The sequence below is a fragment of the Bacillus rossius genome, chromosome 1 (genome assembly GCF_032445375.1).
Source record: "Bacillus rossius redtenbacheri isolate Brsri chromosome 1, Brsri_v3, whole genome shotgun sequence".
Taxonomy (NCBI): Eukaryota; Metazoa; Arthropoda; class Insecta; order Phasmatodea; family Bacillidae; genus Bacillus; species Bacillus rossius.
In genome coordinates, this window is record NC_086330.1 from 90,947,352 (window position 1) to 90,963,807 (window position 16,456).

The window sequence follows — 16,456 nt, forward strand, 5'->3', positions numbered from 1 at the left end:
TGATTGTGGGGAAAAAAAAAAAAACATTTTTTGTAATGATTAATTAATGATATACATAAAATTAAGTAATACATGTCTAAAACTGTATAAAAACGATCAATTAAAAAATGTATACAACACGATTACATGTAAAAATAATTGCACTTTAAGTTGTTTCTACAAATTAAAAAAAATGAATACAAATAAAATTGATAAAAAAATTTATACACAAAAATGATAGTTATATAAAAGTTATGATCATGCAATTTCGCGAATAATTCAGTGCGAATGCAAACACGTCCTGAATGGCCAAGTCAAATAAGATCTCTTGCAGACGGCCACCAATCACAAGGAAGAAACCGCTGGTCCGGGTACACATTGTTGCAGTCTAATACGCGTTCAGATTTTTTTCGCAAAAGATGCCTGTCCCTAATATAATGAGTATGACGAGTAGTCCTGTAAGCGAGACAGCGTGGGACACCGCGCTGAGCTGATGGTCTCCTGCAGGGACGTGAGCACGGAGAGCCTGGCCTACCTGACGACGGAGCAGGCGCTCGCTGACCTGGCCCTGTTCGTGGCGGCGCTGCGGGGGCGGCACGGCGGGGGCGGCGCTGCCCCCAGGGTCGTGCTGTTCGGGCGCTCGTACGCCGCCTCCCTGGCCGCGTGGGCGCGCCTCAAGTACCCGCACCTGGTGGCGGGAGCCGTCGCCAGCAGCGCGCCCTTGCTCGCCAAGGCCGACTTCCGCGGTGATTTTTTTTCCCTAACCTAACTAAAACCTTTGAATATATATACTGTATAGAAGTCGCCAACCAGGTTAAAATTTCTAATACGCTTTTGAGGTAGTTGGTTAATTCACCGCCGCAATCGCCACCATCTCTAGGGCATCGACTTGTGGTGGTCCCTAGCGGACAAGTGCCGAACTCTTCAAAAACCCCTTCCCCCTCCTGTGGAACGACCTGGAGCTGCAGTGAATGATAGGTGGGGGGTGCGGGGAATGACAGCGGGCGACAGTGCTGCACTCTAACATGTAAATAACAACTAAGACGATACAGGGCGTTACGGCAGCGCACTGCAGCGGTGAAGTTCCCAACCTGCTCATCATACGCTTCTGAAAAACGTAGAGTAAATCCTATCCACTCGCGACTTCTATACAGTATATATATTCAAAGCTAAAACTAAGTGTGTTTGGGAGTGGTCCTGGCTAGGGGAGGGACCTAGGTGCGTCTCAGACAGAAGCTATGCTGGGATTAGCTATGCATCGTGTGCTAGGAGGGGATTGATGCCATGACTAACTCCCCTCACTCTTAGCTCTATACTAAACAACTATATAAGTTGTGCCCAGGTAAAACCTGCACACCTGGGCCCGACATATCTATCAGTTTAGTCTAGAGTTAAGAGTGAGAGGTGCGGTGAGCTTCCTTCCATCCACGGAGTCCCCCGAACAGTTCCGATGTTTACCGAAGTGAAAGGTTAGGTTAGGGTTGGTCGGTGTAAGATCCGCCCTACAATGACTCGGAAACGCAGATGAATCTCACGGAACAGAGTTTCCACAATAGGACGCAGTCAGACATGGATTATATGGGCAATAGGTACTGAACTCTTCCGTTTAAGTTGCTCCGTGCGACCAATAGAAGCCGAGTACTTGGCTGCGATTGCAGCCAAGTTTGTTAATGTTCTAAATACGTTAGTAATTGTGTGAAGTATCTAGTGTTCTGTTATAAATTTGTAATTTATTTTTAATATATATTGAAATTCAGCATGTGGTATGATCTAGAAGCAAAATATTGTTTTAAATTTAAAAAAAAAATCGTAACGTTGAAATTCAATCTCAGTATTTGCCATTTGTTACGTTTTCGTGCATTGTGGAAGCATCAGACCTAATGGTGAAATGTTCCGGAAGATACGTATTCGCTGACGTGATCCATTTACGTTACCATGTCATTGGAGAGCTGTCCTAATAAATAAAAGTTTTTTTTTCCGGGAGTGTACGTTAAATTAGGTTAGGTTATCGTAACTAAAATTCAAGGTTGGTTTGGTTAGCATTAGCGTTATTTAAAATTCTCTATGACCGTAAAATATATAAAAACTTGCAATATGGTGTTTTTTGTCACGACGATCGGTAATATTGGAGAACTTTGGAACTGTTCGGGTTTGGCTCTGATCCCTGTGAACGCTGGTTAGCTACTGAAAACAAACTGTAGTTTGATGCCAGGCGTTTATTTAATAGCCTCTTAGAAACTAGCTAGGAATAATCGTATTAATATAATCACGACGTGAGTGTTTACAAGGGTAACAGATAGGAACCGAATGGCGCCAAGTTGGTTTCAACAGTTTTTACGCCATAACTATTTTTTTCCCCGTTTAATATTGACAATTAAATTTTCCGTTAAGGAGTTAACAAAGACCTTAACTTATTGTTTATCGACAATATTGTAACAGTTATTAATAAAATTTAATTTAATTATAAACGCGAGGTTACGTATTTGTGGCAGTAAGTCACTATAAACTTCAGAAATTCCTATAAATTACATATTATGCTTTAACGAAGCCAAACATTTGAAATTAAAAGATAGAAAATAGTTATGATCTAAAAGCTGCTGTAGCCAAGTTTGCGTCTTTTGATTAATTTCCCCCCGTTTAAAATAAAAAAAATGACGTAAAAAACATATTCGTAAATAATTTGCATTTAACATAATTAAAACCAAATTGATTCTTTGCTAGCTAAATGGGAAATGAGTAGGTGGTAGTTCTAATTTTGATTTAAATTATTAATGGTGCAATATTTACAAACCACTCCCTAACTTTTTACCTCCATGACCTCTCCCTCGCTGCTGTTACTTCCAAGGGCAATCTGCAGCCATCTTGGGTTTTGAATTTATATTGCTGTATTTTAGGTCGAGATCATGAAAGAGTACTAACCTATTGTAGCCGTAACTTACAATAAATGTTTACCTAGTTTTTCGTTTAATCAACTTAAACATTTATGTATAAGTAGGGGCATGCATATTTCGCGAAAAGATTCCGAGACTAGCTGGAAGTTAAAACACAGTCCATCGTCTGTGTTTCGTGATTAGGTTGGTTTCTTTCAGGAGCAGGTCGATTATTACAACACCAGTTACAGTAATTCAGTGCGGAGTGGCTTTGTCAAATAACGCAACGACTTATCTCGCAGATGGCCGCCAATCACAAGGAAGAAACTGCTGGTGCGGGTATGCCTTGCTGCAATCTAATAGGGGGTTCAGATTTTCCGCAGAAGATGCCTGCCCCTATAGAATAAGTAGATCACATTTTTATGGACACGAAACTGCAGTAAGTTAATCACAGATTACTTCCATACTGATACACAAAACATAGAGACTGAAAATCTTGGTGAAATTTGATGGGCAAAACTGGGCCGGAGAAGTAAAATTGGAGGATTTTTTTTCAAACCGACAGCGAGGTAATTAGAGAAGTTAACGCAAAAGACACAGAACAGGGATTTCTAGAGAAGCTATCGGCCATCTCTTACAACGATCCCAGTGTTTGCCCGAAGTCATTCCGTGAAACCAGGAGAAAACCGACAGACCGGTATTCTAACCCGAGTCCTCTGTACTGTGAGCTGTATTTCATCACTGCGCCCCTCGCTCCATGATGAAACAGTAGCTAATATGTTTACTAAATTTATCTAAATTTGTGGCATGGCAGGGGATACTATTTTATTTCCAAAGCTTGTATACTTTCTTACAACTGGAACCGCAGGGAGAAAACTGTTTATTTTACGGGAGCAACTTCAACTGTCGTGATTATTTATTTATTGATTCGTGACATTCCCGTAAACATTTCACAAAAACATACATACAAATATACACAATCGCAAGGATACGCAAGGGTGATAGAAATACAAGTGCAATAATACAATCAATGGGACGCCATCTAGATGAATGATAAAGTGTCCAATGCCAAGCCCTATCTGTGGCGTATCCAAGAATAGTTGCAAGGGAAAATCTCCGTTGAATGTTTGGCTTCAATTTTTAATTTATTAATGCTAGTCTATACTTTTGAGTACCTACACGTGTCACTTTTAAGTTTGTTGATGTTGTCGCTGAAAAAGAAATAGTTAAAACAAAATAGCAATACTATTTTATAAATTGTAAAAACATGCGTGTAGGATGATTCGGCGGGAGCGATTGGTCCAGATCCTTCACCCGAATCACCGTTCCACCCGCGAGGAGCTCTGTGGAACGGCATGGCGGTTCTCCGGTGTTGCAGAGTTCCTGGAGGGCGTGGCGGTCGTGCTGGGGGACGAGTCCCCGGACTGCGTGGCGCACATCAGGGCCGCCACGGCGGAGATGAAGAGGCTGCTGACCGCCGACGGCGGACCCCAGGAGCTGACGCAGCTGTTCAGGTCAGCGGCCTCCGAGTTGTCCCTTGCTGCTGCGTCTATGCTGCTCTCACATAACCGTCCCGACTTTAAACCTTATAGCAATCAGATTAATGATTTGATTTTGTCTTATACCACATTTCAAAAAACAGTTGGTAATCTTTAATGTAATAAGCTGTAAAAATCGGTTAAGGAACGATGTGAGTGACACCAATGTAAGTGTTAACATACCGCGTTGTAGCAGTGCTCTGCGTCAGACGTATGCCTCAGATGCTCTGTAGGGATTGCCCCTTAAACCAGGCTTGTTTTTTTGCGATATACCATCAGAAAGCCCCGAGAGCGTTAAGGGTGACTCTGGTGAATACACTATATGCCTCTTCAACTCTTTGCGTGAGGCAGGAAACCGGCACGCAGCCTTCAATTTTGTGGTTACGCGCCTCTAAAAGTTGCGAATAAAAAAAATCATCAATTTCTTAAGTCTGTATTCCAAGACAATCACACACACACACACACACAAAGGGGGTTGCATGTTGAATATGCTGCACCTGTACCCTAACCGTATTTCTAGTGTACGATAGGACACGGCCAGTCGTTTTTTTTTTTTTTTTTTTTTTTTTAGTGGTGTCCTATCCGTTGCCGATCTGTTGCCAGAATTCCGCGCATGCGCAGAGATTATTTTATAATTGATTGCATCTGGCATCATTAACTCGTATATAGTCAGTTTCGTGAATATCGGGGACTTAAACGTATTGGTCTGCCAAATGCAACTTTATATTAGTGAGACTAACCTGGAATAAATTTTGTACACTGTAATGGCCACAAAACAAAATAATCGCAACTTAAAAAGTACTTGAGAAAATTAAATAGGAGGTTCTATTTTTGTGCCTTGGTGGTGCTATCTCTAGAATTTTTGACTTAACAATTGTATCGATGGACCGAAAAGTCCGCTAGAATGCGTTGGAACCAGTATCTAACCTCGCGCAGGGCACCGTTCATTAAACCGGTTGTTGATATATTCCCTTATTGGGTTTCGGTTTGGGCTAGTTCTGGAATACGGCTCGCGAGATAGATTACGGTTGTGTACCAACAAGGCAGTACGTTTTCGCTACCTTAGCCGAACGTCACGGAATTCCGCCCTTAGACCTAGAACACACGTTAGAATTCTCTACATACTGGGGCAAATGGTCGCTTTTTCATTGGCTACTGACTTGTGAGATATGTCTTACCTGGATGCCTGAGGTTCTATACATTTTTACCTAGGGTTAGTCATTGGCTCAGAGTACTTTCGATGAACTGTGATCCAATCGTAGAAGCAGCTCGATAATAATCGGGTTAAATTTCCATATTTTCGCGAAATAAACTTGCGAATTCTACTGGTTTCTACCTACCCCTCTGAATATTTGGGGCTTTCGCATAGCATGGAGACTGGGAAAATCCGCGGATTGATTTAGTGATAGGCTAAAATTCAAATACTTATATTTTTAAACTGCGTCTTCAATTGGCTTGCAGTTCATGTGGAGGTGTCAGGGCCAATGAGGAACCCTCCACCAAACAAGTATCGAATTACAGGCCACCGAGCGGATACGCCTCACAAGCCAGCAGCCAATTTACAGGTGTAATTTCCCCCGAGTACGCATGTCACTGAACCTCACTCTATGTGCAATCTACTTGTGAATGGATACCCGACACTCCAGTGTTGAGGGATAAGAAAGTTGAAAAGTGTTATTTTTTGGTATGGTTCCTTAAATTTCACGTTGCCCGCGCAGCATGCAACTAAAATTAACAGGATGAAAAATGCTACATACAAAATAAAAAATCATATAAGTGCTTCTCGTGTATTTTCAAAAATATTTATTTAAGTGAGGTTATGGCCTCTACGTATAACTGTGTCAGGAAGCTTCCTTGTGAGGTTGTGTTCCCGTTGGTATAATTTGTTTGCATTATAAATAATAACTTTATTATTTAATAAAAATAAATTAATAAATAAGAATAAACAGTCCTCATATTTATTGATATAATTAATAATTAAAATATATTTATACTTTTACCAAATAAAATAATTAACTGTATACACAGGTTTATATTTATATTGAATACTGAGTATTTATATACATATATCTATTATGTCGATTGCATTTATACTTTACCAACAGTACCTATTTATAATACCACTCCAATCCTTTTTATTATTATATTAATTATTTCCAAGCAAAATTAAACATTTTTTATTACGCCAATTAAGTATAATTTCTAACGCACATAAGTACCTACACGCACCCATTAATTTTTGTAGCACAAATAGATGTATAGAGAAAATTTTTTAACTTGGCAGCTTAAAAAGTGCTATTTTATGTCAAATGTAAGGCAAAGAACAAAAATTACAAAAAAATAAGAGTTTAAAATGTGATCACATAAACAAAGTGTGCCACTATTGCCTGCGCCAGTCTAACCTGTGGCGGTCACATGAGAGGAGTGATGGGTCTATCGACACCCACTCCCCCTCCGTAAAAACCTATAACTGGAAAAACTGAAGCGATGACAAAAATAATTTACTCCAGACCACACCTGATTTCGAACTATGTTTGATTATTTTTGTAAAAATGTTAAATTCTATATTTTCAGTGCTGCTCTACTTACTGTGTACAATTTTTGATGTGTAACATCTTAGCATTTGGTGGGAGTAATTTCGTGAATGAAACGGAATTTGTGTAACCATGGTGCTGCCATATTGGGCGGATAGCGCAAACCGAAGTTCAAAAAGACAAAAGGTAAAGTTATAGAATAAACTGTTTTATGAATTTTAACAATATGGGCAGTATAATGAAAAAATTCCTGTCGAAAATCAGGTCCAAAGCCAGGTTTTAGTATTTTTACAAGTCTTTTTCGCTTTTATAGGAGCCGTTTCATTATATAGTTGAAAATTTGTGTGCAAATCAAATGATTCAATAGTTGACGTAGCTTATCGACAGCGAATTCTAGCAGCGGGTGCGGAAACTACTTGTGATTCACGTCCAGAAATGTGGTTGATAACACAACCATCGTAAATTATCAAGCTCGGCATTATTTTAAAGGATCCTATGTCAAAATTTCGTTTCCGAGTTTCGTGTTTGAAACATGCGAACACGTGAACGTTTTTCGTTAAAGAGGTTATAAGTTACACACCTCTTTCAATTTTGGACTTTCCATTCAACTGGAAGGCAGTCCATGCCACCTGACACCCAGGGCCGCAACTAGGGGGGTGCAAGCGGGGCATACGCCCCGGGCGCAAAGCTGTGGGGGCGCCGAAATCGCTTGCATTGTAATTCCTACTACAACTGGTAACTGGTAAAAAGTTTTTTTACTTGCATGCCAAGAATGTCTAATCTGATTTACAATATAACGTCTAAACACATTAAATGAACAAGTCTAGTGATTATACGGACTACTTTATGGACATAGTGGGTTCATGCATGGAAGGTACAGTAGCACAGAAACTGTTACTGTAGGTATGGAAAATGCTTAAATAGCACCATTTTTCCGTACCCCCCGCTTTATTGGTGTGGTATGTGCAAAAAAAGAGGGGAGGGTTGGGGGGGGGGGGCATGAATCCATTCATGCCCCGGGTGCCAGAGACTCTAGTTGCGGCCCTGCTGACACCCTGCCGAGAATGGAGACCAGGTGCACCACTGAGGGTCCTCCCCCCTCCGCCAGCCTGTGCAGGCCGCTGAACGCGTCCAGGAGCCACGACGTGGCCAAGCTGTTCGGCAGCATGGCGGCGCTGGTGGCGACGGCCGTGACGGACAACGCGGCGCTCGCCGACGGCCGGGACAGCGTCGCCTCGGCCTGCAACCTGCTCGTGAACGCCTCGTTCGGCGCCACGCCGCTGCGGAGGTACGCCGGCGTCATGGGCCGCCAGCTGAGGCTGTCGTCCTCGCGGTGCCTGCTGGTGGACGAGGACGCGGTCGTCGCGAGGTACCGCAACACCTCGTGGGGCAGCCGGCAGGTGGCGTCCGGAGGTACACGCTGCAACGGTGAAGGGCTGGGAGCCACACCCGAGCACTCCCGAACTTCTCCGAAGTTGGTCGATCTCTCGCGAAAAAAAAAAAAAAAAAAAAAACACAGTATGGCAAGGATTTCTATATTTAACGGTTATTTAAAATAGCGTTAACCTAACTTAACCCAACCCATGGCGTTGTCACGTTTGTATGATTACATGGTAAATGTGTGAAGCCTTTTTTTTTTCTTTAGCTAATTGTTGCGCCTTGTTTGTTATACGCCCAAAACATTGGTATTGTGGAAAGAGTTTTAAATGTCTATTGGTATGAAAGTGACTGTTTTTAACACCGGAGCTTCTTATTCATACGTACTAACCATCATCTGACGTTATCAAGCACCATTTACATAATGTTTTGGGCGGGACAATGTGGCGTGGGCGAGGTTAAAAAGTGACTTCAACCACTTCACAGCTTGCCGTCTCCTGGCAATTCCTAACTCCATGACCTAACATACCCTCGCGGGAAAAAAATATAGAACTATTATTTAATACAATCATGTAGTATTACACTGACCGAACCTAACCTAACCTTTTACTTCGGTAAACTTCGGAAGTTCGGATTGTGGTTGTGGCTTTCATCCCTGTGAACTGTAAGCTATTCGAAAGTGAATCCAAACAAACTGGACTGTTGTTAGGAAACTTCCGAATAGTTTCCATTTTACCATGGTGGTTATAATATCCACGCATGCCTTCTTTTGGCTTCACCCCTTTGTCTTTAATAGTCTGGCTTTATGCTCCCCGTAGTGTGCAGACAATGAACTATACAAACTATGGCTAGAGGCCGATTATTGTTTTCTGCGCATGATGCAAAAATTGACTTACGAGTTTCCATCACATACATCAAAATCGTTTATTGCAAATATTGACATATGCTTTGTTTACAAATAATACTTCAACATCTTGCTAGAAAATTATTTTTTATCTAGTCGTAACTATGCGCAGAACATATTAAAATTTACATGAAGGGGTGGAAATTGAACACTAACTGCGTTGAGACTTGTAAAAACAAAGCGATATAAAGTACCGGCTTTGTCCACCGAGAGACGTGCGAATTTAACAATTAGGGCCTACCTTGGAAAATAAGCTGTTCAATAATGAACTCAATTTATTTTTACTTGGGCACGCGTAAACCATCTGTATTTAGTACGAAATTGGGTGCGTATTGGAAGGGTCCAGATGGAGCATTTGTTGGCGAGAGTGAAGTAGTAACATGGTCTGTTCAAAGTTAACATTACTGATTATTGACAGCACGGATAGAAAAACCATGTACATCACCACTGTTGCAGACTACCAAATGGCCAATAACAAAAAAAAAACACATATTATTTTCGCGAAAACTGTTCACCCATATCCGCGTACCCCGACTTTAGTAATCCGCTAGAAAAAAATTTCCCACAAGATGCTCCAGATTCTATCTGACTTTCGGAACAAAGAAATGACATGAGACTGCGAGGACGTTTTTCACACCAACCACACAAAGCACGCATTCCTGGCAAACAAACCAGTAACATTGATTTTTTTCCCCCTTCCCGAAGACGATGAACTATAGAGTGATGATGGCTATAGACCGATTCTTGTCTTCTGCGAACGAGGTCAACATAGATTTGCAACTTTACACATCAACGTTAAAGAAATAACCTCTGACGTGTTGGTCATCATCGCCTACTAGGTTACTGTGTCTCTGAAGACGGCGATTGAAACGTCAGTCGAAACGTAGGATATTATGGCTTCGTTCACGAAGCGGCTAAAAAAATTTGGCTTACTCATGAACGCATAACTTTGCATAACGTCTCGTCAACTCGGGGTAATTAGAGACAGTAAGGGATGGTGAGGTGAAAAATTAGCATTGAAATGACTCAAGGGTGGGGGAAAGCGGAGTTTCCAGCCCGAAAACACTCACTGAGTTTAGGCCACGTTCATTATGCCTCGCAATGACACAATACAATTAAGATGGCTGTCTGTCCTGGTCGCCAAACGGTGCACAGAGCGCAAGGTGTTACCGCACCATTTACAAACCACTCGAGATTAATTAAAAATGTCTGATTACGAGTAGCATATAAAGGCATTGCTTTTCGTTCAATGGTTTCATCTATAACATATACTTTTTAAATAATGATAAAGGCTAAAAAAAATTTTCACAGACAATTTTTGGTATGAAAAATTCAACATGGTTTAGGAATTCGCAGGGAGCCTTTATTTGTAATATTCTGTCATAAAATGATAGGGTCACCGCTATACGTCTCATAGAGGCGCGTTACCACGAAAAATCTACACGCCAGTTCCTTGTCTGCCGCGTAGAGGCGAAATCACGTTTGATGCGCGAGCCAGTGTCGCCCTTAGCGCCCCCAAGCTTCTAGAGCTCGTGCGCCCGACCAGGCGGTCATCTGAACCCTGACAGGAATGGAACCCGAATTGCCTTTGTTGGAGGCGAGTGGCCTTGACACGCCAGGTCTCCGTCATACCTGCACTTGGCATGCAGTCAGGCTCTCGTTTGGAAAATGGACATTGTGCGTATAAAAGGAAAAATGTTTAGCCCTGAAAGATCTCAACGGCCAATGGGAAAGTTCACCAAGTTTCCCACAATGAAGGAAATCCGGTTTGACACCTTCCGGAATTGAGTTTGATTCACGTAGGCGAGAAGCGAGCTATCTTGTCTTCTGTACCACGGTGGGCCACTTTTAGTGCCTAAATGACGAATATCAGAATTTTCTTTCAAATGCAACAATATTTGACTACTTTAGATGCAGCATTCTGTAGTCCGAATATTGCATTTGAGATACAAAAACTAACACAACCAAAATAGCAACAAGAGTTTCTTTTAAATACGAGTTAAACATTGATATTGTGCATTTTTCATACCAGTTATCTATGTCAAAGAAATCTAGTGTCATAATGTTTATGAAAAGCACCATCCCCAATAGTTTCAGATAACACTGCACAATATAGTTCACTATGAAAATGCCACACTTGTTAAAAATGGAATTGTCTCTTGAGCGCGTATGCACAAACAAAATTTCTTGCTCTGTTTTTTCAGACCGACAGTGGCTGTACCAAACATGCACACAGTTTGGATTCTACCAGACGTCTGAGTCTGTGCTGCAGCCATTCGGAGTGGGCATGTTCCCTCTGGAGCATTCTCTGCACCTGTGTTCTGCGGTGTTCGGAGAAAGGTACAGTGACACTCTGCCTCAGAATCCTGGTAATGTTGCTCATTTATGTCCCTAATTTGGTGGTGTGAAATAGATTTCTTCATCTAACAGGAAGAGTCTGTGACCAAAATGGTGGTACTCATTATTTACTACAATTGTAAATTTAACTCTCAAATATTTAAAGGTAACACTTTGCCCTGATTGTCTTAAGATAAAAAGTGGCTGAAAGTTTTTAAATTTTCCCCATAGCCTCCTGATATGTATTGCGTGATGAACACAACTAAAATTGTAGTATTTACAGTTATATTTTCTAAAATGTCTTAAAAATTACAAATAGTCGTGGTTTACATGAACCAATAAGTATGCTTATATTTAACAAATGACATCTGTATTGTTTTACTCAAGAAATTGACCTAGGAACTCAAACAACAGCAGCTGGTCCCATTTACGGTTTCTATTAGGTAGATTTCAAAAAAATACTACATATTGTAGCCGTTACCATGGTGCGACTTTCGGAAATTTTTTTATATAGTTTTTCGTTTCATGGTACATAGACCCCAAAACCATTACCATAGGCCTGATCCATTCACTATGTGGCCCTTGGGACCAAGACACCGAGGTTTGACATTCTAACCCCCTCAGAAAGGTTTCAATCGCATCTGCTGTTGCCCGCAGATTCAGCCCATTCACCATTTCTGGTCCCATACTTGCAATTGAGGATGCACTGCGGCAGGGTTACGCCCGGCAATGTCTTCTTTAGTTAAGGCAAGGATATGACCAGAGGTTGAGGCTACCCATCCCAACATGGTCACCACGATTTGCCCCCAACAGCGGTGCCCACGTGGAGGCAGAGGATTGCCACTTGGTGGGGAGAGGCTATCTATTCGCATTCTTACAAATTACAAAAACAGCTTCTGTCAGCTTGTGAACTTCTCCTTTGTTGAGCATGGATCGAGTTCTTACACAAGCCAGAATTTTTTTTAATTCTTTATTCATTTTTTGTTATTCATTTTTTTATTGTTCTCATTGTAATTATAATTATTTTATTTTTAATTTTTTTTCTATGATTTTATGATAAAAGGAAAACGTGCGTTGGTTTTCTCCATTTGCTCTTGATTATTCCTGTCAATATTTTTGATGTATTTTTCGTGCGCTCATTATTCCTGATATGCAAGTATCTGCTGGCAAGAAAATTATTTATTATTTTGCGTTTGTGCCCAGAAAGTTTGAAATACTTTTAAAATTTTAAAATAACAAGTTCCTCGGAGGAGGAAAAAAATGAGTTTTGAATGTCTAGCAAAATAGAAAATTTTATGTTAACATATTTTAAAACATCTTATTTGTAATAAGAAATTATTTAGCCTTAACAAACTAGGTCCAATAATTATTTATTGTTTTGTTATTTTGTTTATTAAAATACGTTGTACTGTTCGGCCTTGTAGTTTAGAAATGTAAGGAAATTAGTTATGTAAGTTAAGCTTAACGGCGAAGGCGAAGTCGTTAATAGCTGCGGCGAATCCTGGCGCCGGCCACACTGCATTAAACTGCTGATGCCTGCGCTGTACCTGACAGATTCACGAAGGACCTGCTGGAGGAAGGCATCGCGAGGACCAACCTGCTGTACGGCGCTGTGACGCCCGAAGTGTCCAACGTGGTGTTCCTGTACGGGTCGATGGACCCGTGGAGCTACCTCGGGGCGCAAGGCAGCCGCTCGCAGGACACATACACCATCGACATTGAAGGTACAGCCCCGCGGCGCTCGAGAGACCGGATCACTCGCCTCCCAACAAGGCGACACGGGCTCGACTCACAAAAAAAGGGGGAAATCCCTCGGGTCTCCTGCAACCTATGTGATTGCTAGTGTATGGTATAAGTTGGTGGAGCCCTCGCTGGACAACGTCTATGTGATAGCTAGTATATGGAATGAGATGACGGAATTTTCCCTTAACACGTCTATGTGATTGCTGTTCTAGGGAATGAATTGACGGAATTATCTCTGTGCATCGTCTATGCGATTTGTATTCTACGGAATGAGTTTACGGAACTCTGGCTGGACATCGTCTATGTAGGCCTAATTGTGATTTCTAGTATATTTTATAAGTTTATAGAACTCTCGCTGGACATCTTCTGTGCGATTGCTAGTCAAGGGAATGAGTTGAAAGAACTTCCGTCTATGTGATTGCTAGTCTATGAAATGAGTTTTTGTTACGATCACTGGACGTCGGTTATATAATTGCTAGTCTACGAAATTAGTTTGCAAAACTTGCGCTCGACACCATCCATGTGATTGCTACTCTATTGAATAAGTTGACGGAACTCTCATCTGCGCGATCGCTGGTCTAGCGAATGAGTTGAAAGAACTTTCGCTGTAATCGTCTATATGATTTCTAGTCTAGGGATTGAGTCGCGAGAACTTTCATTGTAATAGTCCGTGTGATCAGGGGCGTGTCTAAGGGGGGGGGGGGGTTGGGGACGAGCGGGACCGGACCCCACCCCCCCCCCCCAGGGCTAAAAATATTGTAATTTTAAATTCATAAAATGAAAAAAATAAATATTTGGTATGATATTAAAATTAATTCAATGACACAAGCATAAATGTTTAATTAAACAGTATTTTTAGATAGCCTAAATCAGCAATATTGAACACGTATTTTTCAAAATTTTCCCGGGGGAGGACCCCAGGCCCCCCGGAAAGGCCCTAGCCTTCTGCCTGACCCCTTTCCCCCCCCCCCCCCCCAGAGCAAAATCCTGTGCACGCCACTGCGTGTGATTGCTAGTCTATGGATTGAGTTGAGGAAATCGTGTGAGTGCCAGTGCAAGGAACGGGCTCGGCTGGTCGCAGGCGCGGCCCACGCGGCGGACATGAGCGCGGCGAGCGCCGCCGACTCCCCCGACCTGGCGCAGGCGCGGCTGGCCGTGGAGGACATCGTGGGCGACTGGCTGGCGCGGGACGCGGAGGAGCCGTGGCTGCAGCCCGCCGACATGGTCGTCGACGTCGAGTTCGACAACGACACGGACACCTCCTAGCCTGCCCGCGCCCTTCAGCTTGCAATGTTAGGGCCCAGCTGCACTCACAACGTTGAGTTGTTTTGCTGATTGCATATTTTATGAATATTTTTTTTAATGTAGATTATAAAAGCACATTCGTATACGTGCTACCCAGTTGTGTAAACCATAAAATAAACTTCAAGTCAGTACCAAATGGAATTAGGCAGGCAAAAATTTTAATTATAAATATTTGACTCTTTTAAACAATTTTTTTTATGAAACGTAGCATAATATATAACTGGCAAAATTCATTACTTATAATGATACCCGAAAAATTTGTCGATATAAAATAATGGCACTGGAATGCAATAATCCAACATGGCGAGTGATGAAGAGCCTTAATAATCAGAGCAATGATTGTTTCGCAGAATATTATCGCTGCAGATTATACTGAACTGTTCTTCACATAATTATGTAAACAGTACTTATTGACTGTTTTCAAGATCAGGCACTTTCCTTCCTGGGACTAAATCTCAAATTTTTGGGTCAGCATATTTTTTTTGTTGGGTCATGGTTGTCATATGGTGCGTCAAGTGAGTCGACCATCACGGTAATGTGGCTGAATGAATTGGTGAAATCTTCGTGTCTATTGATAACTTACAATTAGCAGCTGGTCGTTTCATTTCTTTCAAACATTTCCCACAATAATTAAAACACGAACCTAAAAGGAAGTGTTGGGATTTTTGTAATGGTATTCTTGTTTATAATATGAAAATCAAAATGTATTATCAATTAATAAAGGTATATGAACGATTTTATGTAGTATGTCTAAAATGTGCATTTATTATATTAAATCTTCCAGAAAATTAAAACGTCTCCAGAGTTTCTGCAGCAAAAGGTCGCAATATTAAATAAATTGTTTTAGTAAATTACTATTTGTAGATAGTTTTAAAGTTTAGATTTATTAACGAAATTTAAACTGTTATCCACCCCTTTGTATGCAACACAGAGACTAACTAAATTAAATAAATCCAGGACATATTTTACAGAAGTATATAAGCGTTTAAAAAAAAATGGCCCAGTAGCCAGCCCTCCATATTGGAACAACAGGAGAGACAAAGATCATAAAAATGTATCTCGATTTTTACTAAATTAAATAATTCATTGTATAAATGTGTTGTAATCAGTCAGACGGTTTACAGTTTTTTTTTGTTTTATTATCTTTATTATTGTTTTAAACTAATTCGCATGATTTCGTGGTTAATCATAATTAATGCAATAAATTTTTTATGTTAGAAGAACAACCACTTGACAGTCATATAACACTACATCTTATCATACATATTTAGTTTCAGGGTCTTCTGAATTATTATTCCTTGGAGTGTTATTCATTTTGCCATAGCTTTACACACACATTGATGTTTTATTATTATTATTTTCACCTCCCAACTGCCTTGCCATTGAGGAAGGACTGGTAAAATCTTACAGCTCTTTGGTTGCTGTGAGCAACCAAATCAACAGAATTTTTCTGGAAGGAAGGAATAGGGAGAGAAGCCTTCGGGACTGCTGGGGGAAGATGTATCTTGGGCTGGAGCTGGCCAAATCCTTGGTTGCCCGCTCGAGTAGTAGAAGATGCGCGTCATCCGCGATTGAATTAGATATAGGTTCATATTCTGAAAGTCTCGAGCTAGCAATTTCTGACTTTGAACGTCAGGAGATAGGGAGTTACGACGCATTGGCGAAAGTCGCTTTCGGCCATATTGTGCTTCAAGATGACGTTTGCAGATCTTCACTACGAACATTTCTGACGTTTTGTGAGATCCAATTTGATTATAAACTTTTCAGGACCTAGAGGGACGTTGATCTTCGATCCAGTTCGTCATCACCATAGTTGCATTTTCAGCAAAACCGTATAATTTCCAGTGTAGCTGAGTACCACCTGGAGGT

General features: G+C 41.1%; 1 protein-coding gene across 1 annotated transcript in view; it reads left to right on the top strand.

Annotated features, from left to right (window-relative positions):
• The window catches only part of LOC134529320 (thymus-specific serine protease-like), a 31,822-nt gene extending 16,495 nt beyond the window's left edge, over nt 1-15,327 (top strand). The window contains exons 4-9 of the mRNA XM_063363264.1: nt 487-725; nt 4,228-4,363; nt 8,030-8,334; nt 11,407-11,542; nt 13,094-13,263; nt 14,364-15,327. Of these exons, the coding sequence (XP_063219334.1) occupies nt 487-725; nt 4,228-4,363; nt 8,030-8,334; nt 11,407-11,542; nt 13,094-13,263; nt 14,364-14,548 (1,171 nt within the window). The 3' untranslated portion in view covers nt 14,549-15,327. The remainder of the gene's footprint in view (nt 1-486; nt 726-4,227; nt 4,364-8,029; nt 8,335-11,406; nt 11,543-13,093; nt 13,264-14,363) is intronic.
• The last annotated feature ends 1,129 nt before the right edge of the window (nt 15,328-16,456 follow it).